The 25,800-nt window shown below is 45.1% G+C and overlaps 1 protein-coding gene across 2 annotated transcripts in view; it reads right to left on the bottom strand.

Annotated features, from left to right (window-relative positions):
* The window catches only part of SRGAP2 (SLIT-ROBO Rho GTPase activating protein 2), a gene marked incomplete at its 3' end in the record, with an annotated part of 233,409 nt that overhangs the window by 51,495 nt on the left and 156,114 nt on the right, over positions 1–25,800 (bottom strand). Inside the window, exons 4-9 of one of the 2 annotated variants that reach the window (XM_082833746.1) lie at positions 23,231–23,293; positions 14,882–15,097; positions 14,181–14,309; positions 6,435–6,659; positions 2,672–2,773; positions 1,246–1,443 (exon numbers count right to left, since the gene is read on the bottom strand). In XM_082833746.1, coding sequence (XP_082689872.1) covers positions 1,246–1,443; positions 2,672–2,773; positions 6,435–6,659; positions 14,181–14,309; positions 14,882–15,097; positions 23,231–23,293 — 933 coding nt within the window. The remainder of the gene's footprint in view (positions 1–1,245; positions 1,444–2,671; positions 2,774–6,434; positions 6,660–14,180; positions 14,310–14,881; positions 15,098–23,230; positions 23,294–25,800) is intronic. The other variant, XM_082833747.1, reaches the window with a different exon arrangement.

Below are 25,800 nucleotides of genomic sequence, written 5' to 3'. Positions count from 1 at the left end.
ATACGCTCACATCTGTGTGCACGCATAGAAAAAAGCCTGGAAGAGAATATATTCTAACACTATTATTTCTAGGTTATTGGGATTATGGCTGATTTTTAGTTTCTTTTTACTTCCAGATTCTATATAATAAGCATGTTTTGTTTTGTATTACAAGAAAAAAAAAGTTATTTTAAAAGAATAATACTGTTAAATCACTCCCTCTCAACCGTCTTCTCCAGGACTTAAAAAAAATTTTTTTGAAGAATTCTGAGCTTAATTACATGAAAAAACAGATTTCTTCTTTGAAGGAGATAGCAAATCACTAGTGTTCTTAATGGAGAAAGGGCAGTGTTCAAAGAAGAATTAAACAAATGTTTCCAGTTGGAGGAAAAATTCAATTTACTACATGCAGATTGTGTTTCTTGACTGAAAAACAAGTTAATTCCTCTCATTCAGAATCAGTATGCATATTCACTGGCTATATTTCCTCTCACATCTGCAAACTTAATTTCTTCTTAGTCGTCAGAAGATTAGGAAATACATTTTAGTTCAGGCAATAAATCCTACTTGGCAAGCTCAAAATAACTTAATTATTAAAAAGTAGCACCAAAGACCAGCCAGCAACCTTCCAAAGGACTGTTAACACTACTTAAAAAAAATTGGGTTCATCTGTCTAAAAGAGGACTGGGAGATGCATGAATAACAAAATATAATGTTTTAGAATTCTATGCAAACCAACAATGCTACACATTACCTGTCCCTTTGAATTTCAGCCATAATTATGAAAAATAATTTCCCACTTTAAATTATAAAGTAATATCATATCATATCAACTAGGAAAGATTATGGACTTTAAAAACAAGACGTGTGTTAGCCAAAATATTTCGACGTAGTTCTCAAGAACCAAGAGATGCAGTCCCCCTTTCACGACCCCTAGGGATGAGAAGGAAACTTTCAAACAAAAGCTTACTAGCTGGTTAAAAAAGTCTTCAAAAAGAAAATATTCTTGGTAGTGTACTTGGGGCCATCCTTTCTCTTGGGGGGGGGTCCCTGTTAGATATACAACTTGTGTATATTTGTGTCTTTAAGTGTAGGGGTGGTCTCTGAACATGCCCAGATTCAAGTCAAGATATTCAAAGACTTGATATCCTGCAAGACACTGGATAAGATATCCTGCAGACACTTGACAAGGACGCTGGGATCCAAATGGCCTGTGTGTGCTGCAGTGCCTAAAGATGATCTTTAAAGGCCACTGAACCCCCTCACCGTGAAATAGAACTGCTCTGTCTCTTGCTGGTTGGCTCTCCTCTTGGCAATGCTGGGTTTGCTCATGAAGGTTTCTGAGACGGTGGACTTGACGGATTCCATAGAGTTGCTGTACTGGAAGCAATCGGACACATCAAAATCCTCGACGGTCACAATGTCCTGGATGGTCTGCAGAGTGGCCTCCATTGTCTTCTTTACCTGCCATGATAAGGACCAACATAATGCATGAGGGGCAGGCTGCAAAACAAGAGGTGATGGAGAAGCTTGGAGAAGTGGGAGAGAAGTGGGCTGAGGAAGGAGGGAGGGGACTGTCAGAGCGTGCGGGTCTGCTTCCCATTGGACGGTGCTAAGTGAGTGATAAATATCACACGGACCCTACTCTCTCCAGTGAGGACCTAAAACCACTACTCCCTTCACGCTACATGCTTGACCCAGCTATTTAATGTTCACTTTTTAAATTTAAGATTAGCTCTTCGTGGGCTTCCCTGGTGGTGCAGTGGTTGAGGGTCCGCCTGCCGATGCAGGGGACACGGGTTCGTGCCCCAGTCCAGGAGGATCCCACATGCCGCGGAGCGGCTGGGCCCGTGAGCCGTGGCTGCTGAGCCTGCACATCTGGAGCCTGTTCTCTGCAGCGGGAGAGGCCACAACGGTGAGAGGCCCGTGTACCGCAAAAAAAAAAAAAATTTAAAAAAAGATTAGCTCTTCATTATGCTGGACGTGCTAAGGGAGAGAGGATGAAACAAATCCAAACCAACCCCATCATACAAAGAGCTGTTTAAAAATGTATGATGGGGCTGGTCCCGCAATGCCCCAGGTTCTGTTTCCCGACCTTCAACAAATGAATGAACCTGTTTGCCCACGTGCAAACTAAGTGACCCATCCCCAGGCTTTCCTGATCTTACCGGGGAAAGTCAGACTTACTGACATGCCAGGTGAGAAGTCACATGAGCTCAAAAGAAAGGAGCTGATAATTAATCATACTGCCCTTTTAACTGGTTGTTGAAAGCCAATACGTTGGGCCCAGAAGAAAGTCACCCTTTTCTAAGAGGATGGAGATATTTGAAGTGTCAAAGTCAAAGGCCTCTGTTTGTTTGAAAATGCTGGAAAAAGCCAGGCATGAGGGGGTGGTTTCAGAGACACAATATTGTTCACACAGCTGCCAAGTGCCATTTTGATTAAATGTGCAAAGGGGGGGAAAAAGCATTTTGCAAAAGCTCAAAATAGAGCTCAACCTTTGGCAATGCAAGAGCAACTTCCTGGAGTTCAAGGGCAGGATGTAGCAGAAGGGGAAAATCCAAGCCTACATTTGGCTACGAAATGTTTGCAGCAGCCCGGACATTCTCTGCATGGCTCCGTCCACCTGCTCCCAGACGGGCAGCAGCAAGAGGTTTGACAGGGAAACTCAGAGGGTGGTTCTGAGTCTCACCTCTTCGTTCTCAATCTTCAGGGTGGATAAGCGAGATTGTAGTTGTTGGCATCTCTGTACCAGCTCACTCTGGACGGGCTGCTGGGCACAGAGCTGGGAAGCCTGCCAAAAGAGAGCAATACTAGGTCAGGAAGGGGACACAGTTCTTTTGTCAGAGTCCCATTACTGTTAATAAAACTACTTATATTCAAGCTGTAAAGCTCGCAAATTTTATGTTAAGACAAAATCCAAAGCCAAAGTGTGTAGACCTCTTCCAGGACCAAATAGCACAAGAAAGGAATGAGCAATGGAACCTGTTTGGAAAGATCTCTCTCTCTCTTTGTAGCCCACCTCCAGCCTAGTGTTTGGCAGACGCAGGTCTATACAGGGCCTTCGGCTCCAAGGAAGCTGGAGTTAGGGCAGAGAAGAGTGCCTTAGGCAGCCCAGCTCCAGATACACAAAGCTTTGGCACAGTGAGGACTTCCTGCCAGAGGTCCAAGTGGCCACCTCACTGGCCCCTCCTTCATTCCCTGCTGTACACCAGAGTGAAAGCAGGAGAGAAGTGGGTCAGGAGGCTAACATGCCGCTGTTGGCAGCCAGCATGTGTTTATAAATCTGGGCCGTGCATGAGAGCTCTGACTCAATGAGAGAAAGCGTGAAGCCAGGAACAAGTCCACGGGCTTTGCTAGAGGGCCCCAGAGGGCACGGAATCTTGTGGAACTTGGCATTTTCAAAAAGCCATCGTTTTACTCCAGATCTTCACCAGATCTGTGTGGGAGAGAAGTCTGCCCTTCCCCCCAAGGATCGCTGTCAACAAGCTTCCCCCTGTGTGAGGGGATGGCTGAGCCACTGTCTCCTGATGGGCCCATGGCAATGGCATAGGTGTGAGGTCACCCACAATCCCCAGGATGACAGATGAGGAACAGAAGGCTAGCAGATTGGGAGGCGGGACCACGTGGAGGCAGCTCCTGTCACCTTGCCACCACGTGTCCTTTAGCCTCTCGTCTGCAAAGAGACATCTGGATAGAACTGGCCTCCTCCTTCCCCAGCAGTGGGCACATTCACATGCCCAAGACCATTCTCTTGCCTGAAAAGACAAAACCTCTCTTCAAATGGAGGGGGCTGGGACTTGACCTTTTCCTCCATTGGCTTTTAAGCTCTCAACTGACTTGACCTCCTCCCCCAGCTGAGAGGCTGGCCTGAGCCAGCTCTCAGATCTGAAGCGAGCTGACTTCATTCTGGCTCTTGGATAAGCAGACACAATGGAGAAAGCTCAGTGGCCAGGATGGGTTAGTGCCAGTAGTGAAACTCTCTGGCTGCCTGATGTCACTGGTCAGGCATTCAGAGCCCCACAAGTCTCTGGGGGCACCAAGGGTAGAGCCAAGCGCCTCCTCCTAGTACATCTGAGAGTGCTTGGCATCAATTCATGCGCTGAGTGCCCCAGAACACCAATCAGTGTCGGGCCTTGGCCAATTTCAGGGCTTCCGCTCAAAATGCCATCCGAACTTTGGCCCTAGTTCAAGGACTTCCAGGCAGCTCCCTCTTGTTGCCTCCACCGTCTACAGACAGCCCTCAATGACTGGGGATAGATGGCTGCTTTTCCACTCACATGAAGGCTAGGCTGGAATGCAAAACCTTTGCAAGATCTAGGACTGGCCCTGGCCCCTGCCTGGCCCAGCCACTGATCAGCTATATCACACAAAGGGAGGCCCTGGGCAGAAGACTGAACTATTGATTTTTAAAGTAACTTCGACGTAGCAGGGAGGAATCATGGAGGGAAAACCACCTCCATGCTAGTTTCTTTAAGAAGCAGCAGGGCTGCTGATGCATGCTTTGGCAGTGGTCCTCTATCGGGGTGCAAGGTAATGCATTCCAGCTGTGCTCTGGAGTATGGAAATGAGGCTCTGACAGGGCTAGGAGGGGGCCTGAGCACCCAGCATTTGGAATCCCCCTTTATGGAGACAAGCTATTTGGCTTAGAAGGCATCTCAGTCAACACCAGAAAATGTATCACTCCACTCAGCTGGTCCCCAAGTTCCACCGCTATTTGGGAAGGAATCTCTGTGGCAGCTGGAGAAGGGACTTGGAAGGCAAGTTTGACCAGAAGCCAGGGCAGGTGAGGAATGGGGCTTCCTGGGGCTTGGTGACACACCAATACACCCTCGTATTCTAATTGCACATCTCACTTCCCCATCTGTTCAGATGCTGCATTTCCTAAGCCACAGCAATGGAAACAAACTGTAAATGGCCTGGTTTTCCCCAAGAAGGAGAGGAGGAAAGAAATCATCTCCACGTTTTTGTCTTTAGGATAGAAATGTCCCACTCTCCATGGTGGCCTATTGATGAGAGCAAATCCGCTGGTTACAGTATAACAGTTGTCATTCTGGAGGACGGTTTTCTAAAAAACATCTGGATGCTAATCTTAACGGAAGCACCACTCCCTTGTTGAAAGGGCATTGTTGTTTTTCCATCACCCAGCATTCATTCCTCCTTCTTCTGATAACTTTGGACTGACTGTCCTTTGCGGGGAACATTCCACTCACAACTCAGGCCATGTGCTTTGGATGGGGCTCTCCCCAACTCGGGGATGCAGTGTGTGACCTCCACATAAGCCAATCAGCCGACTGCAGATACCAGCCACAGTGACTGGGGATAGGCACGTCACCCAATCAGGACCAAGGAGACACAATGAGACTTTTGTGGGGGCTTCTAGGAGGGAAGCAGATACTCCTTCTGCTGGATTTCAATCTACAAGGAGATAAGGCTGGAAATATAGTCACCTTGCCCCCACGGGATAAAAGCCTGTTTGAGAATAGAGCCAACACACAGGATGTGAAGCAGAAAGAGAAAAACTACGTCTTGATAAAATTCCCACTCTTAAACCCAACCATGCCTGAAGACCCATCTTGAGCTTTTCTATTATGTAAGCCTATACATCCTCCTCCTGATTTAACCCACAGGTCAAATGGTGGCTCCTACCCCAGCAATAAGATTCACTTTGATTTGTATGTACAACCACCAGAAGAGAAACGACAAGGTTCACAGTAATGAAAACCAAAGAGCTTCTCACTCCTCTCACTTCGGTTTATTTAGGCCCTTCTTGTTTTAGTCATCGGAGGTGAAAAGTCATAAACAGGGCCCCCATGTTTGTGCACTGCTGCCTGGATAGCCATTCTTAGGGTTGACATCTTGGCTCCTGTCCTTTCTGTAGGTACCCATTCTTTTTTTGTTCAATACCCAGGCAAAACTATACCTTTTATCACAGTCTTCTAAACCCAAGAAAATTAGATCCTTCAGAACTCTGCTGAGTGACAAAAGATCACGTCATCACCCTGCTTAGCCCTCCGTCCCCATCAGAAGTCTTTAGTATCTGGCCCCAACTCAGCTCTCACTTCTTTCAGCCTCACCACTTGGAGGCCTCCACCTCTCTCCTTCCCTTTTGCCATACTGAACTGTTAGTAGCTTTTAGAACACGCTGGCTGTTTTTCACCTCCTCTGATCCTGCTGGTCCCTCTGGATGCCCCTCCCTGTGCATATTTCTAACTCTCAACTCAGCTGACTGTAAGCTGCCTGAGGGCTCTAATCCCCCTTGTCTACGGTCAAGCCTAGTGGATGGCAGGCACCCAGGAGCTGTTTGCTGAATGGCTGGAAAGGGCTTCACCCACTGGACATGACGCCAGACCCAGGCCTCGTCTTCCCCCGAATAACATGGCTTGAGTGCAGTAAATCTAGACACAAGTGAGCTCAAGCCCCTTGGGTACGTGCGGGTGGGAAGAGGGTCTCACCATGTCCCCCATGTGTGGCTGGAACTCAAACTTCATAGGTGGACAGAAGACATTGTTGTACATCTCCATGAGGCGCTGCTTGTCACTGGTGGCATCGAGGTTTTCTACAGCATTCTCGATGGCGTCCAGACCCTCGTGCTTTGACTGTTCCAGATTCGACTCAGCAGAAAGGAAGGTGCGTAGCGCGCGGTTCAGGCTGGCGTGGTAGCCTAAGTCACAGCACTGCTGTGGAACGGAGAAGGCACGTGAGCAAACCATGGACAGCCCCAGGGCTTGGCAGAGGGGGAGGGTGGCCCCCAGGGCAGATCTGATTCTGTCAACAAGACTAGCTGTGCAGCCGGAAGAGGGCTGACCCTCCACGATCTGGGTGATATTTCTCAGTTCTTGACTCCTAGTTTGATATGGAGGACTCCTTAGAGGACTGTGAGGTGGGTGGAATGAAGAGGACTCATTGGGACAAAATGAAATTATGTAATCATGCTCTTCAGTAAACATAAAACAGTTGGAAGTTAAGGAGAATATTCTTCTATTTTCAGGTTCCTCTGGGGATACCACTGTAGCAAAATTCAACATAAAAATATAGCCTGCCACTGCCTCAGGGCTACTGTGATTTAGTCACCATATACCAATCAAGCCAGGCCATTTCAGCATTCAGGTTCAGAAATCAGAGGTGGTGCAAGAGAACTCCAGGTGAGAGAAGAAAAGAATGTGTGTGTGGGGGGGTTGGGGGGGGGGGCGCTGACCCTACTGGTCGTCAACCCCCGCCTCTGGCAAACTCCCAACGTTCTAGGACAGGCCTTACTTGTTGTAGATTGGGATTTCTGTACTAAAGCTCCTGCTTGACAGCATTTATGAGATCAAAAATTTCTAAACATAAGCCTTACTGGGAAAATTCACATCAGCTAAAGGATCCTGATTGAAGTAACATGGGAAAAAAAAGTGCTATGAAAGAGGCAATAGTATAAAAAAAACACTGGAAGTCAAGCAACCTTGAAAAAGCCACTCCACATCCCTGAACCCGTTTCCTCAACTGTAAAATGAACAGATTTGGCCAGGTCAGTGGTTTTCAAGCTGTAGCCCAGAGCTCTATGGTTCTGTGCTCAGGCTGCCCTTGAGAAGGGGGTAACAGGGCAGCCCAACTAGCAGGACTTGGAGCCTCCTACCCCTGCTTCAACCAAACCAGCTCTGCTCTTGTTTTCTATTTAATATATTGGGATTCTATGTAAGGCCTGGTTTGAGAAAGAAGTCTTCTGCTAGAGAAAAAGTCTGAAAATACTTGGACTAAATATAATCCCTGAGGCCCTCTTCAGCAATGGCATTCTGTAACTCTATGACAATATTCCCCATCCCTCCCAAAGGACCCAGAGATCCAAATTCCTTGGCCATCTTTTATCCCCTCTATTGCTTAAACAGGTTTGAGATTCAGAACTTGAGAAGAATTATCAGAGAAGAATCTATGGATAGAGTAAGACCATCTGCCTGATTGCCATTTCATTCCATAAGCAGGCATTAACTTAACTCTTCCCCCAGCCTTTCCCCCTCTTCATGATCACATTGGGACCAGCCACTATTGGGGAAGAAAAAGCATGTGATGTGCCTCCTCCTCCCAGCATCTAACAAGAAGCTCTGTGACAGAGTGCCTGTCGGGCTGGGCTCTGGATTCAGTGCCAGTGGGCCCTGGCAGGTGCCTGGCTGTGCGGAAGAACAGCATTTACAGCTTAACTAGAGGCGGAGGATGGAAAGACATTAAATTCAGTTGGGAGGGAAGCTAGACAAAAGCGGCTGATTAGGAGGCTGCACGTGCAGGGGCACTTCCTCCTCTGGGAGATGCTGCTGGTCTAGCCAAGCTTCCCTTGAACCTGTAAACCTTCTTGACTAGCTCTGTGTAGACCCTGATGATGAACTCCATGCCTGTAAGTCTGATGAACAGAAGTAATGCTGCCCACAGGGCTGAGCAGGTACGTGGGGGTGGGGGGAGCTTTTCAGGGCAGAAGAGAATTAGAGGGAGGCAGTCTTCGTAACCTTTACATATTTTTGGTAACTCCCCTTTCCTCTCCATTCTCACTCCCTCTACCCTAATTCATACTCTTACCGTCTTACAGTGCTGTTTGCTTCACTGTCCTCAAATATGGTTTTTGTTATGCCTACTCCTTGCTGAAGAACCTATAATAGCTCTCATTTTTCTTCCAAAGTACCGTCCACCTTCCTCAGTTGGGAAATTTAAAAATGCCTCCACGGACTTCCCTGGTGGCACAGTGGTTAAGAATCTGCCTGCCAATGCAGGGGACACGGGTTCGATCCCTGGGCCGGGAAGATCCCACATGTCGCAGAGCAACTAAGCCCATGCACCACAACTACTGAGCCCACGTGCTGCAACTACTGAAGCCCGTGCACCTAGAGCCCATGCTCTGCAACAAGAGAAGCCACTGCAATGAGAAGCCCGTGCACCGCAACAAAGAGTAGCCCCCTCTCGCCACCACTAGAGAAAGCCCGTGCGCAGCGAAAAAATAAACAAAATTAAATATAATTTAAAAGCAAATAAATATTTTAAAATAAATTTTAAAAAATGCCTCCGTTTACTAAGTGTGCTTACTATATATATGCCAGTGTGCTAAGAGCTTTATTTATATTCTACATTTTAATCTGCATAGTAACGCCAGTGAGGTTGGTATTATTTTAATTTTCCGGACTAGAAAGCTGAGGTTCAGTGAAGTTAAGCAAGGTCAATAGCCAGAACAAAGCGTAAGTTGTCTTCAGTCTGACCGTCTAACATCATCTCCCTCTATTTTCTTCTTCAGACTCTTCTGTTCTAATCCAACGATATACTTTGTTCAGGGTCAAGTATTAGAAAACCATAGGCCTCAAATCAGCTGTATGACTGTAAGCAAGCTACTTAACCTCTCTGAGCCCCACATGGGGATAATGCCAGCCTCAGAGGTTGTTGTGTGGCTGATACACATTTAAACATATCTGGCACCATGCAGACACTTAAACAAACACCAATCGCCAATATCTCCAAATCCACTTTCAGCTCCCAGCATTCTCTCCTCCTAAAATGTTTCTCACTCTTTTCACCTGGGAACTGACCCAATCTTCAAGATTCAAATCAAATTCTTAGCCCCTAGGAAGCCAGCCAGCCCTGCAACTCTGGCATATATTGACCTTGGCCTCCACTCAGAGCAACATTCTTCTGCAGCCCTCATGTGACACAGAATGACACTCCCTCATTCTGTGACTCGCCATTTCACATTGCCCCAACAGAAGGCAAGAGGGCTTGGCCAGTGTCTTGTTCCTTCTTTGCATCCCTCACCATAAGGCCTTGCTCATAGTAGGCATTTAATAAACATCAGTTGATTGATTGATGCCAGGAATACAGATTCTAGCCTCCCAGGAAATAATCTACTTAGGCTGAATACTGATCTAAGTCAAGTGGGCAGATGCGGCCACTGAAGCCTCTTGTTTTACTCAGTCTGGATGGCCTTTGGAAGACATGGAACTTTCTTGGGCCAGTCCACTGTCTCTATTATATAACTGCTCTGTAGCTTCTCTGTGTCAGCGCGTGGGGGTCTGACTCACAATGTGCCCTCCGGCTCCTCTATGCCTCCAGCCAACCAGGGAGATTCAGAATAGGTTTTCCAGAGCCTTGGCTCTCCACATATCTGAAAGGGCAAGAGCCAGAAACTGAGGCTTCAAAAGAAGCAACTTCTCGCAAGGTTAGATAAACAAGATTTGAATATTTCATCCCTGTTCCCGGTAGAATCCCAGTGTGTAGAAGCAGCACATTATTTTGCTCACAATGGGGACAAAGTATGCTTTCCATGGCTTCTGATGAGTTCTGTGGCCATGCCGGGCTCCCCTGGCCATTTCTGGGTTATATAAATGTTTGATGAAAATTCAGGGGAAATCAAATTTTTATAAGAACTTAATGATAGCCCTTCTAGATGTGTGATGACTTCAACTGACAGCTCATTAACCCTTTACCAGCTGATAGTCTCACCCAGAGACTCTAGAGAAGGCCTAGAAAGGAAACACCCACTTCAAACTTCTATGGAAGCAAGAAATAATTGCCCTTAATAAAATGTCCTATTGAGAAAGCTGGGTTCCCTCCTGTCTGACTTGGGTGCACATGGTGTCACAGATTCTCTGCCCCCGCACACAGCACTCACAACACTCCATGAGGACAATGCCCGGTTCTTCATTCCTCCATCTGCTCTTGGGGGAGAGAAGCACATTCCAAGGAGCCTGTGGTTCTTAGACTATCTCAAGTCACTTCAGAATATCTTTGGTTTTCCTGGTGTGTGTCAGATGCCTCATGTAGATTCCTAAAATCTGAGATTAAATCTTATACTATATAATAAAAAGAAGTCAAGGGCTAGTCCTTGTGTCAATGGACTGACATCGACAAAAATCACTTCTTTCACTTATCCTCGATGTCTTACCACACACTGAGCTTCGACACCGCCAGGAAGGAGGCAGAATGGTGTCCGTAACAGATGGCAATGGACTGGCACAAGATTCATCCCACATCTTAAAGCAAGTTCTGGATACTGGCGAGATCAGAATGTCAAGGGACCCGGGCTCCCCACTCACTCCTGCTCTAACTGTTGGCTCATGGCCAAAGCATCCTTTTGGCCATTTTTATGGCAACAGATCGGCAAGAAAAAGCAAGAAACTAACTGATACATGTAATAACATGGATGCAGCTCAAAAACATCATGCTGGGCAAATGAAACCAGATATAAAAACATATATACTATATAAAAATCCCATCTTTGTGAAGTTCTACAACAGGCAAAACTAACTCACAGTGAAAGAAAACAGAACAGTGGTTGCCTCAGGGTGCGGGATTGATTGGAACTTTCTGAGGTGATGGAAGTATTCTACATCTTGATAGAGATGTAAGTTAAAAGGGTATAGGATACTCCACAATTTGCAATTTAACACTTAAGTTCAGTCACTGTATGCAAATTAGATCTCAATGAGAACAGTGTTGAAAGGCATAAAAAGGAAAAAAATCTTGGCTTAGGAAATCATCTTCTTCCTCCTTCTATTCCTTTCTTCCTTCAATAAACAGATTATGTGCTCAGCTACTCAGTAAGCCCTATACTTATGTATGTATGTATTAAGATAAAGAGGAGACTTGGTTCCTGCCCTCATGGAGCTTATAGAGACTAAAAGACATTCCTCTGTTCTTAGTGCAGTGGCTCTCAAACATTTTTGACCTCCAACTTAGTAACAAATACATCTTATATTGTCTCTCTCTCTCTCTCTCTCTCTCTCTCTCTCTCTCTCTCACACACACACACACACACACGCACCCCAACACAATAGTTTCACCGAATAAAACTTAACCTTACTAGTATGATGCACCCTGATATTTTCGTTCCCATTCTGTTGTAGTCTATTCTATCCTAGCATAGTTTATTCATTAAAAAAACTAATAAATCAAACCCATAAAAATTATTTCATGACTCCTCTAATGGATCATGACCTACGGTTTGAAAAAACACTGTCCTAGGGCCCCCTGTGCTTAGCCCCGGTGCTGCAATTAGCCAGTTACATAGAAATGATTTGTCTGTATGTCTGTGAATACCTCTAGGGTAAGAACTACTTTATTCTTTTTGTACCCCTGATGCTGCTGAGCACATAGGTTCATCCCAAGTAATACTTAAGGAACATTTGTAGAGCAGAATAATGTAAGCTTTTTTTAAAAAAAGAGTAATTAATTTCACCTCAGGAAAACAACAAACAAACAAAATAAAACAAGAGCAACTTTACTATCCGTGTGGCCTGGAATGCTGCCAGCCTGGACTTGCTCATAGTGACCTAGACCCATGCCCTGGCTGAGCAGCACGGAGGCTGGCTGACTGCTTTTTCATGGCACCTCACACAGCACCCTGTGAAGACAGGCTCTTAACAAACTTCTTTTTTTTTTTAAATGATGAGAATAAGAAGCAAAATAGCTTGCTTCTTGGACTGATTTTAAAATACCCACTCACATCTGATGGAGGCTCTGTGACTGACTTAGCAGTAGCCCCTCTCTTCCCCTGAGGTCAGGGTTTTGGTGAAAGGGTAACGAAACCTACCCTGGGGGCAAAAGAAAGAGAAAAGGACAAACCAGTAGCAGAGGTGTGGCGGACCGCCCAGGCTGACTTTTTTATCGAATGTGAGATAAATAGTAGAAATTGAGCACAAGAAAGAAGTGATTCTCTTCCTCATGCTGAGAACAGGCCTCTCTCCCAACAGTGAGGAGCTGTTCCCCTGAGGAGGAGAAAGGATACTGTCTAGGGTCCTGACCTCCATTGAAGGACAGTGTTCAGATTGGCATCAACAAGCAGAGAGAACAAAGCAGGGCCTGAACAGGGATCAGGGCTCCACTTCCCCAGCAAGACAATGACACCCGGGGCATTAAGGGGCTGAAATCTACTGACTCAAAAAGCCCTGGCTGAAGGGAGACATAAATCTGTATTTTAGAAACTTTCTCCAATCAGCTCCAATGTGAGGCCAGATTTAAGTACCCAATGATCTAGCCCAATTCTTCAGTTTGCCAGAGGGTGGAGGGGAGACAAAGCAGAGTTCCAAACCAGTTCCACGACAAGCCCCGGGATCACCCAGCTAGTTACGCAATGGTGAATCTTAGACCAGAACCACACATGACATTGTGAAGTGTGGCAGGTTCATTCACGGAGAAACCAAGGTAGACAGGCAAGTATGTGAGGTCTGGCCAGAGGCTTGCAAAACCCAGCTGCTGCTTGCTGACAGCCAGAGGCAAATATCAGGCCTCGAGAGGAGACTGGCCAGGGTCTGCCTGAAGCCCTGGGATGCTTATGCTGGCTCCAGGCCCCTCACTTTGATGACAGGAGAGAGAGGTGAGGAAGGGTGTGTACTTACGCAGCTGCAGTCAGGGCTGGCTCAGAACTGGGCCAGACAGGAGTTTGCAGGTGAGATCAACTGCAAGACTTAACTATAAGGTGTGAGGAGAAGCAGCAGGAGAAACAAGGCCAAGTCTGACCCATAAGGCCAAAGACAAAACACTTATCCCTTGTGCCTGCCCCATGCAAAACACATGAGCCTCATATCCTGCTTCTCTCATCATATTTGTGCCACAGCGAGAAGTATGGGTCACATGTCAGAGGCATCTGGATACCTTCCTGACCAGGACTCTAATTTGCAGTTTAACTTTGGGCAGGAACCCTTTTGACTCCTACCTAGATTCCTTATCTACAAATTGGAGATAGTAATATTGATCCCAAAGGGTGACAAGACAATCAAATGAGATAATATTGAGAAATATTAAGTGCTATATAAATATAAGGTATGACATTCTAACACTTTAGCTCTTGTCACTCACTTCTATGGGCAAGTACCTGATCTAAGGTAATATTTCCTAGGAGACAGAAGTGCACAGTGGTTGTGAGCCTGGGTTTAGAAATCAGACCTAGGTACCAATTTTCCCTCTGTCACTTATTAGCTGACTCTGAGTAAGTCATCTAAACTCTCTGAACTTTAATCTGTAACAGTGGAGGTAATAATGCCTTCCTTCCAGGATTCCAGTGAGGACTGAATGAAAAAAATTATGAAGTGCTTTACCTGGTAACTGGTACATGGCAAGGGATCATGGCTACCATCTTCATAATTGTTCTCAAAATGCTTTAAGATGCCTGAGTAACAGAACTGGGGGACTCCTGACCAGATCTTCGAATCCAGGAAAGAGGCGCCCTTGTACCCTTGGCTTTAAGCACTTACATCAATAAGGTCAGACAGGTCATGGATGTAGTACTTGAAGACAGATGCATTGGTTGCTTCCAAAGCCAGTAAGTACTCATTCCGGGCTTTAATGGCCTTCAGCTTATTCTCTGTATACTTGGCTTGGCGCTGAAAAGGAAACAAAAGTTCAATTTTACTTTTTTTTTTCTTTTTTAAAGAGGGGAGATTGTTCTCTAAAAGATGAAAGTACAGCACATTCGAGAACCACAATTGTGCTGCTACTCCCTATGCGCATATGCCTTAAATTGGGTTCTAATTCTGTTTAATGACATTCAAGGGTATAATGTAGATCAATCCAGGAAAGGTTAATGAGGCTCCCTACTTTAGATGCGTGTCCCACTTTGGTTCTATCTGTAAATTCCATTCTCCATCCTTACACCGCGACCCTGAAGGAGGTGTCACTATATCTGCCTCTGAACACCTGACATCTGAAGCCAAACCCTACGGTTCCCCTCCCAGGCTTAGGAAAGGCAACTACTGTTTCTTGTTTGTCTGCTACAGATGCCCAAGTTCTTCCAATACCTAGGATTTCTTCTAGGGCAGACAGCAAGGTCATTAGGCACTAAAGGAACCCAGAGCTTCCTTGTTCTGCTCTCCACAGGGCTTACTGGAAAATTCCCATAGGTCCTGACTTCCAGAATGTTCCTCCCCAGCCCCTACAGTTGCCAGAGCCTACACACCTTCTCCTTCATCTTCTCGATCTTCTTCACTGAGCTCCTCCGGACATGCTTCTCCTCAATGCGGACGTTGGATGTGGAGTCAGGGGAGCGTGGGGTCTGCCGGTCCTCCTGCTTTACGGATTTTCCAATTTGCTTCTCCTCCTGCTTCTCCGCCTCCTTTAGCTTGCTCTGAGCACTGATGCTGTCGGCATTGTACATGTGATATGTCTTCATGACCTGTAAGACACCGCCCACCCCCACCCCTAGAGGTCAAGCCAATGGGGTCAATTCTCTGTTTTACAGGCTAAGAGACTCAGCTGGACCTCTCCCCCATGAAGCAATATCCTCATATCCTTAAGGGCAAAATTCATACGGTTTGGTTCAGCAAACTTTCTATATGAAAGACCACTCCAAAGCACAGGAAAGCAGTATTTGAACTGAGCCGACATGTCTTATTATTAAAATGATTTTACGTCTTCCACCCGTGATCATTTACTTCTATTTATTAACATTTATAAGCATTTCTATTTTATATTGTCCAAGTAATTTCCATCAGTTAGTCATCTCACAAGACTAAGATGGGAAACACCACCACTCAGACCCCAGGAGCAAAGCCTTCCTGGGCTGTTTGGGACCCTGAAGAGGGCAGCACAGCCTGTGGAGTAGCCTATACTTTGGGGACTTTCATATAAAATGGGGAAGAGGAAGAGCTGCAAACCCGCTTTCTACTGGCCTCACGTCCTAGGGATCTGTCTGTCAGCTTTATCCAGATCAAACAGCCTCTCTCACAGCAGCAGCAAGAACAAGGGCAGCTACCATTTACTGAGCACGTAGTATGTTCCTGGCTGTGTGCCAAGTGCTACACACACATTTTCTCATTTCATTCTTGTAGCAATCCTGTGATCTAGACAACAACCCCAGGAAGACGGTAAACCTGCAGGAAATTTCAGGTAAGAGCCTAAGAAGGAACAAAATCCACATCAAATGAAACTGGAGTTGCCACAGGAAGGAAGTAGTATCAACGGAGAGGTCACAATTTTCAAATTTTCCTTCAAAGCAACTGTCTGGGAGTCTAGTCCCTTTTCCTAATGAGGAGGCTGGAAAGCCTGGGACCTACATTCATTTCCTCCCAAACATACTACTTCCAGCCACCAGGTGCCTGCTCCTTCCTGCTGGAGCTCTCTGTTTCCACACAGGGAGCCTCTTCTTCTATCTGGAAATTAAAAATGCTTGATAACAAACCAAGGAAGCTGAAGTTCAAGAGCGCTGACATTTTGATTCCATGAGAGGGAGAATTAGACAGTGTAGGGGTTGGGGTGTATATGTGTGTGTGTGGCGGGGTGGGGAGTGACTGAACAACAGAGGAGAGCCAGGGTGTAATACTAATAATAATCTCTATCAGTACACACTGTGTGTCAGGGGTCTTATGTATGTCACCTCATTTAATGTTCACAACAAGTCCGAAGGACATGCTATTATTTCCACTTTTAAAGATGAGGAAGCCGAGGGACTCCTCTGGTGGCGCAGTGGTTAAGAATCCACCTGCCGATGCAGGGGACACAGGTTCGAGCCCTGGTCCAGGAAGATCCCACATGCCGCGGAGCAACTAACCCCGTGCGCCACAACTACTGAGCCTGCGCTCCAGAGCCCGCGAGCCACAACTACTGAAGCCCGCGCACCTAGAGCCCGTGCTCCGCAACAAGAGAAGCCACCGCAATGAGAAGCCCGTGCACTGCAACGAAGAGGAGCCCCACTCGCCACAGGTAGAGAAAGCCCATGTGCAGCAACAAAGACCCAACAGAGCAAAAAATAAATTAAAAAATAAACAATATAAAGATGAGGAAGCTGAGACTCAAAGAGATTAACTATCATACCCAAGGTCACACAGCTAGTAAATGAATCAGAATCAGGATTCAAACCCAGGATTGTCAGACCAAAGTCCACATTCTTAGCCACTAAGCACCAGTGTCTCTCCTCTGCCTACGTCTATGGCTGGATTAGTTGGGAGGAAAGGCTAAATTTAGTCAAGAGAGGCTTAAAAAGAGAATCTGGTTTCGTTTATAAATGTGAGTTAGAGCAGTAGGCTCAAATGGGGGCTAATTTGGCCCCCGGAGGACCAACGCCTGGAGACATTTTTGACTGTCACAACATTATCTGGCCCCAAATGCCCATGGTTCTGAGGCTGAGAAATCCTGGGTTAGAGGGATTTTGTGGGTATGTTCCTCTCTTAGCTGGAGGTGGAGGAAAGAGTAAAGAATACTGGGACACTGACAAAATCAAAGTACTTTAGACTTTAAATAATGTCTCATTTTCGATGCAGAATGTTTTAAATCAGCTTCACCTTATTCTGAACCTGACATCATTTCCTATAAGTATAAGACCTACTCTGTATATTCTGTACACAGGAGGAGTAATATTTAACAACTGACAGCATTAAAAACCTTCCTAAGTAATTCAGTCTTTCCAGATTGACTAAAAAGCAAGAAAGATGCATCTGTTATCCTGGCAGAAGAAGGGCAGATAGGAGGCTCCTTTTTCTCTTTTGACCTGAATGTGACCAAGGGATTCAAAAGTTTGAGTGAACAGTTATAAAAGTGAATTGATTTTAAGAAAGTGATTTTTTATTCCATGAAGATGCATAATAAATAAAGAAGAAACACTCTGAATGAACATGAGAGACAAAAAAAAGGGGTCAAAGGAATAGTGTCAACAGGACAATAAATGAAGTAATAAACATCAACAATTTATATTACTCCTTTAAAGAATTCCCCTAAAGAACTTAAAGAACTTGCTTTAAAAGAGTAAAACACTACCTCATCTAAGAAACTATAAATTCCTAAGGGTAAGCACCACTTCTTTTGTGTTTTCCTTTCTGCATCACAGTTAAGAAATATATACACAGTGGTAGTTTTACAATAAATGTGGTTGCCCAAATGACTTAATGACACTGAATCTCTCCTCTTTGCAAATATAGAAGTATAACTAGTGTCTTTCAATTCAAGGGAAAACTAGGTATCCTGAGGCTGAAGCTTGAGTAATTGATGTCAAAACAAGTAGAGAAATAGGGAAGTCAAGATAGGAGTTGGAGAAATATATATAGTGAGGCAAAACAAACTAGGGGAAAAACTCAGAAGTCTAAATTTGCAGTTCTACAAAGGAATTCACTCTACTTTGAAAAACTAAATATTGAATTCATGCCTTTAGCTCTGCTCCTTCCCCAAGCCACACTAGAATAATAGAAAAAGAGTTTTTCTATTATTATTTTTTAGGTATAAACTGAGAAAAACAAAAAGAATGAAAGCAGAAGATGAAAAGGGGAGAGGCAAGTAGTAACTGACCTACTGAATCCTAAACCAAAAGTAGGGAGAGGCAAGAAGCAACCAGTAAATCACAGAAGCCCTGAGAGGAGTCGGTGGCAGTGGGATGAAGGTGGAGCTAAAAACAAGAGAAACTACTGAGCACCTGAGAACAGTTAGACTCCCAGACCCCATCCCCTCCCCCTCTGTGGTGAAGACTAGAGGTTTATTTTCTATGGCTTGGGGACACCAGGCTCAGCTGAGGATAGGGGTACTGAACTTAAAATAGGAAAATTCTACACTGAATGTTGAGATGGCCAGGCCTCTTCATGACTCAGCCCCCAGACATAGGCAGGAGATCAGAAGAGCCTTATCTGAGGAATTTGCCCATCTGATATAAAAGATCTACAAATACTGATATCAGGGCTTCCCCATGGACACAGTCCAGTCAGATCACCCTACAGTAAAGACCACAGTTGACACAGAACTTCCAAGCAGATTTTTAATGTCTCACTTTAAAATATGAGCAGGCAGCAAAAATTACTTAACATTTAAGGAAAATATCTAATGTGAAAGACTAAGACCAAAGCAAACAACTGAGAGTTAACAGAAAGTACACAGTAAGAAGAAAACTTCAAAAATAATCCATCAGTAATATCCCCAGAGAGATCAATGAGAAATGAAAAGACATTGCATCATGAAACAAGAGCAGGATGCAGCAAAAAAGGAATATTTAGAGAACAATAAAAGAGCTCTTGGTGATTAAGACTCAATTCAAATATCTCTCCAAGGAGCCTGACTTCATGCCCTTCTTCTGTGTAGACATGTGAAAGATTCATCACCTCGTATTTCACTTACTGCTTTGCTTTTCTGTCTCTTCTATTAAAACTAATGCCTTGAATTCAGGGACATCTCTTACGTGTCTTTGTATCCTTAGTGCCGAGTGCTGAAGACAAACAGGCAGGCAGAGTGGGGGGACTATTAACTGACATTGTTTCAGGGGAGCAGGTGCTAAATTCCAGTCTGAAGTGGCTCTGCAGACAGCTGCTGCACCAAATCAAGGGGACATATATTCACGGGAGGACAGAAGCTTGAAACCTCTGGGGCAACAACAGCTCCAGTGTCCCAACACCTTTTCTTTCTTTCTCAATTCTAGGGCTTCCTTGGCTCTTCCTACTCAGCCAGTCCACGTGGCTCAGTGCCCCCACCTTCAATCCTTTCTATGGGACCTTGCTGGGCTTTTCCAGATACAGCCTCTGAGTATAACTGAGGCAGAGAATTCTGGAGTTCTTTGGGAAGCAGTGTGCTCTGACTTCAAAGGCATTCCTGATTCATCAGTCAGAAAATGAAAACCACTTATGCCATGGCCTGTAAACTAGCCAGCCCATTAGGGGGTCAAAAGCACGTGGAGGAGAATGCTCACTGGGATTGCTCTCTAGGAGCAGCTGTGGCAAGCGGCCCCTGGCACAGAGTGCCAAGTCAGGAAAATCAAAGGCCTTTCAGGCAGATAAAAGGAAGGTACAGAGAGGCAGCTGGCCCCTTATGGTGAGAGTCTGGGCCTCTCGCCCAAAGGCATCTTTATTTGGGAACACCTGGGTCCTGCCCCTTGGATCATCAAGGTTCAAAAATACCTAAATTATCAACCCGTAGGTGATCAGTCTCCCAAAAAGAGGTATTTGTGGGCATTAAGGGCAGATACAAGGTAAGAAGAGCACTGAATACGGTGGGTCTTTGCATCCTTGATTTCCTTTATCCCATGCCCACGAATAACCTTCTATTGCTTATAGAGGCCCTTACTGAAGATCAAATAAGGGGAAAGTTCCTTATAAGAAGTCCTCCCGGGCCTCCCTGGTGGCGCAGTGGTTAAGAATGTGCCTGCCAATGCAGGGGACACGGGTTTGAGCCCTGGTCCAGGAGGATCCCACATGCCACTGAGCACCTAAGCCCGTGTGCCACAACTACTGAGTCTGCACTCTAGAGCCCACGAGCCACAACTACTGAGTCCGTGCGCCACAACTACTGAAGCCCACGTGCCCTAGAGACCATGCTCTGCAACAAGAGAAGCCACCTCAGTGAGAAGCCCACGCACCGCAACGAAGAGTAGCCCCTGCTCGCCGCAACTAGAGAAAGCCCACATGCAACAACAAAGACCCAACGCAGCCAAAAATAAATAAATAAAATAAATTTATTTTAAAAAAAAAAGAAAGAAGTCCTCCCTTGTTCCCTTCCTAACTCCTCTGAGAGAGGCAGAGACACAGAGAGAGTATATACAGCAAGTATCTCCTCAAAGCTAGCATACAATAGTCCCAAGTACCTACTTGATGAAACCACTGTCCTATATAGGGTGACCGATCATCCTGGCTTACTCAGGACTTTCCTAGGCTCAGCACTGAAAGTCTCATGTCCCAGGAAGGCCTTCAGTTCCAGGTAAAACAAGATAGTCAGTCACCCTAATGCCATGGTGCCTTTCTCAGACTAGTCCTATACTTATCTCACCCTCCAGAAGAAACAACTCATCATTCTATTCTCTGAACTTTCTAATGGCCTATAGAATCTGCAAACTCATCTGACCCTTAACTATAGTCTGATATTTCATGAAGCATGACTCCCCCAAACTCCCCACTCCCAAGGAAATGGAGACACCAGCACATGGAGTATGTGGAGAGTGGGCTCAACAGAGGTCGGGAGCATCCCCCAAGATCATATAGCTGGTGGAGACTGGGTAGAATCTGGGTTGCCTAATTCAGGAGACTCTAGTCATTAGACCAGGGTTGTCAATCTTAGTACTACTGACATTTTAAGCCAGACAGTTCTTTGTTGTGAGGGCTGTCCTGTGCATGATAAGATTTCAGTTGCACCCTGACCTCCAGCACCCTCTGCTTCAGCTGTGACAGTTACAAACATCTGCAGACATTTCCAAGTGTCCCCCTGCATGAAAAAATCCCCCTGCTTGAGAATCACTGCCCCAGACTGTTCTTCCTTCTCTGGAACTTTCCAGTGTTCTCTACTCTTTTTTCTCTTCCCATTGCCTACTAGAGGAAAATGTCAAATTTTTGTTTGGGCCTTGGATAGATTCTAAGAGTGTGTACTAATTCACCTAATGAAAGGGGACACCAAGCCCAGCCAATTCTTGGTTTGCACACTAATGGGAAGACTTTATGCTCTGCGTGGACTATGGCCTCACGGTGGCCAGTGAAGTCCTGGGCAACTTCAGATGGCCTGAAGACTATAGCCCAAGGTGCCAGCTCGGCCCTCCTTAGAGCAGTGAGTTCCAAGGTTTTTTCTCACTCCAACACATATTATGCCTTTTCACTTATTTATTTTTGTTTAAAAAAATCAGCATATTAGGAGACCTAGAATTCAGAGGAAAGCTAACAGATCTCTAGATGCTGCTCTTCCTCTGCTGCCTCAAATCCCACTGCAGACGTGGCACACTGGATTTATACTGGTTTGCAGTTTGCTGATAACCCACCCGACTCGTCCCCAGAGAGGGCAACAGCAGAGGCCCAAGATGCTTATGGGAAAACAAAAGGATTCATATAATGACTACATGCGTTATTTTCTATCTTAGTGAATTATTTGCCAGGAGAAAGGAGTAGTAGCTCTTCTTCGTGCCTAGAAGATGCTCTAAAAATAAATAAAGAGCAGAAGTAAAGCATTTAAAAGACCAGAGTGTTCAGGAAACTCATCCAGTCTGAAAAAGGTTCACGTCAACATGCTCCTATTTTTAAACAGCCTTAACTTCATTTGAAAGAAATGAAAACTTGGGAACTGAACCAAAGGGAACCATCTATCTACTTGGCTTCAGAGCAGAAGAGTCACAGAGTAGAAATTGCAAACAAACTGAGCATCACTGGAGACAAAGCTGATGGCCACCCTACCCTATTTACTTGCTTAACAGTTGCCATGACAAAGTGGCCACACCTAGGCTTTTGGATCAAGAACACGGAATTCTCTGATCCCAAATGCCTGTGATACATGTTGCCACTGCCTGTCTTCCTGTAAATTTAAAAAAAGAAAGAAAGAAAGGAAGGAAGGGAGGGAGGGAGGGAGGGAGGGAGGGAGAGAGAGAGAGAGAGAGAGAGAGAGGGAGGGAGGGAGAGAGAGAGAGAGAAAGGAAGAAAGAAAGAAAGAAAAAAAGAAAGAAAGAAAGAAAAAAAGAAAAAATGCAGTGAATAAGCAAGTAAACACAGGAAATCAATTTCACCTCCAAAACAGGATGGGGCAATCCTGGAGAATGACACAAAGGCCTGGCACAGCCCAGCTGGAGAAGGGGGCCCTGAAAGGCTTTAGCTGCACAATAGTAATATTCCCTATAGGGCAGCAGGCATTTCCTAGGTGTGCGTGTTTGTTTTAATTATAATTAACGAAACACGGCTGGGGGAGAAACAGCCCCCACCATCTCCCAGTGCATGAAGAAACGCGCATCAGCCACAGGCATCATGTGCCTGAAGTGCCAGTCACTTCAGAACAAATTGTGTTTTCTTCTCCAAACCCAAAGCCTGGCCCTTCACTAGTGGAGGTGTGGCCTTTATAAAGCCCCAGGGAGTCGATACAAAGCTCTCTCTGCCTGAATTGGTCCCTTATGTTAAGGGCATTTAGGACTCTGCGTCCCTGTAAGAGCACTCATTCTAGTCTCAAACCAGGAGATCAATCCAAGAACTGATGCAAAACTTTGAACAACAGGTCCTGTCCAATAGGGCGAGTATCATTCATGGAGCAATGCAAGCTATGCTCCTTGCCATTAGGTTCGGGGGTCCCTGGTTTGCTGTTAATGAGGGTCAGTTGTGCTGGTGACCTAGGCCTTGGCTGGTCTCTGGTGATGATGCCCCCAAAGAAGCCAGCGTTAGCTTGCACAGCTGAAGAGAGATCTTATTTTGAGAAAGTGTCTTTGGGCTCATTCCAGTTTGAAAATAAGAGTGTGAAAAAAGAGATGGGTGAAGTCATCCCTAGCGGGGACCATGCACTGTCCTCAACCTCAGCTCAGTTCTGTTGCTGACGTGAGTATGGCCACAAGCTGCCAAATGCTGCTTCCCTCTGCTTGTGACAGAGCCAAGCAACCCAGCTGATTTACCGAGTAGAGCTCATTCAGGACCTTCATCAAATCATCTTGGAGCTGCTGGCCGACTTCTTTACTCTGCAAAGAAAAAGGAATGAAGGTTAATTGGGAAACAGAAGGAGGGAGGAGGGGGCAACAAAGGCAAGGGCAGCACAGGCTCTACAAATAACACAGACTCAATTAAGGCCCATTATTTAACCCAGCAAATCAGATAACCACTCTGATCAGACCAAATTATGGTCAGATTACTAAAAGAGTTTTAATAAAATGAAACGTGCCCCTTCTAGAGCCTAGCAAAGGAAATCGCGTGGAGGGAAAATGGCTTGTAGCCTTTGATTTTTCAGTCGGTCCCCGAAGAGCAGGCCTGAAAGCCACAACCCACTTGGCAACAGTTGTTAGGTGGGACGAGCTTTCTTGAATCCTTGCAGTCAGGCTTTCCTGAGAATTGTGGAGGAAAGTAAGATGTGAAATAGGGTGAGATAGGCATGCGTATGTAAACATCCAAGGACTTCCAAGCACCTGACTAAATAGGAGCCTCCAAGCAAGAAGAATTTATACCTCTTACTTGCTTTATTTCTACCTCAAACTCCCCGGGCAGTGGTACCTCAAACATGACTGGTTGCTAATGTTGATACTGATGATATACGTTAAGGGGCCTCCAACAGATTAATCTTAAGGAGTGGTGGCTCTCAGGTTCTTCGCTGCTGCCGCCCAGGGCTGGCATCTAACTACATGGGGAAAAGGGTAGAAGTAGAGAAGAATAAGGAAGCAGGAAGGAAATGAGTCACGCCTTTGATGCTGAGTGTTTTATGCCAAGCCCACGAGAGCAGGACATAAAACTGATTGGCATCACTGGGTCACTGAGAGGGGAAACCTTTGTTTTATCTTCTGCCAGCTCCTTTTAGTTCTTTCCTACTAAAAATCAGATACCAACAATGCCCTTCTAACAGAAGGTATAATACTACCTACCCCCTGGTACAGCTCAGCTCCCAGGCAAAGAAAGGAAGATGTCCTGCATGTCAGAAACATAATAATTTAAGATCTTGCTTTTTTTTTTTAAGATATATGACTTTAAAAATATTTTTTTGATTACAAAAGGAATATACGTTTATTGTAATAAATAAGAAAACTGTAGAAAACCTCAAAAAAGAAAAAGCAACCCTTAATTCCTACCGCTAAGAAATCACCACTCTAGACTTTGTTATACATATTTCTCTCTACAATTTTTATGGAATTGGGATTGCATTATACACACTGTAACTTATCCACTTAGACATATGTTGTGAATATTTCCCTACATATTATTCTTCTATAGTATTATAATAGATTATATTGATGTAGTTCCTATATTCTTGGACATTTACTTTGCTTACTATTTTTTGTACTAAAACATGCTGTATTTAATTACTTTGTATATAATCTATGCACACACCTGTCATTATTTTCCCCTAGAAGTAACATTGCTGAGTCAAAGACTGCTAACTTATACCATTAAATTGCCCTTGGAAAAAACTGTACCCATTTAAAATACCAATAGAAGCATATAAGAATGTTTTTTACTTTTTTTTGTCTTGAAAATTTGATATGGTATCCTCTTTTAATTTGCAGTCTTTTAATTCTAGTGAGCCTAAACTTTTTTTTACATGTTTAGCAGTCATTTTCACTCTTCCTTTATGCTTTGCCATTTTTCTATTAAGGAATTAATTATGGAATGTAACATATGTGTGACCTTTGTTGTGAGCAGACATGCATTTTTACACCTGGTAGTGTGGAGAGGGATGGAGGGAGCCCTGAATTGGCAATCACAAGACTCTTCTATTTCCAGCTCCTCCACTATCAGGAAAATAGCTTTGGACAACCTGGTCCATCTCTCTGGACCTCTGTTTTCTTTTCCATAAAATGAAAGTCTTTGGCTTAAACGTTCCTAAGGTCTTTTCCAACCTCTGCCATTCTATAATTCTTTGCCATCCTTTGCCTGGCTTCTTGAGTCCACATTAGATTCCAACACCCCCACTTCAGTGTACGGGGGGTTGGCCTTCCTCAACAGAGCACAAGATAATCAGCACGTTCTCCTTAGGGACCAAGATGCTCTACAGGGCTTCCCCGGTGGCACAGTGGTTGAGAGTCTGCCTGCCAATGCAGGGGACACAGGTTTGAGCCCTGGTCTGGGAAGATCCCACATGCCGCGGAGCAACTAGGCCCATGAGCCACAACTACTGAAACTGCACGTCTGGAGCTTGTGCTCCGCAACAAGAGAGGCCGCGACAGTGAGAGGCCTGTGCATCACGATGAAGAGTGGCCCCTGCTTGCCGCAACTAGAAGAAAGCCCACGCACAGAAATGAAGACCCAACACAGCCAAAAATAAATAAATAAAATTAAAAAAAAAAAAAAGATGCTCTACCAAATGGATGGCTTCAGGAGTATCTTGCTAGCCTTAAATTTACTATTCCCAAATGACTCTCATTCAATGCCCTCAACCGCTGGAAGAAGCCGTAAGAGGAAACGTCTTTTTCCAGGATCTCACATACCAACCTCTCCCTCCCATTGTGAGGAGAGCTGAGCTCCATTGAAGCAGCAGAGGCCC

The sequence above is a fragment of the Leucopleurus acutus genome, assembly GCF_964270905.1.
Source record: "Leucopleurus acutus genome assembly, chromosome: 2".
NCBI lineage: Eukaryota > Metazoa > Chordata > Mammalia > Artiodactyla > Delphinidae > Leucopleurus > Leucopleurus acutus.
The sequence above is the reverse complement of the archived record's forward strand: the minus strand, read 5'-3'. Positions and strand labels throughout refer to the sequence as shown.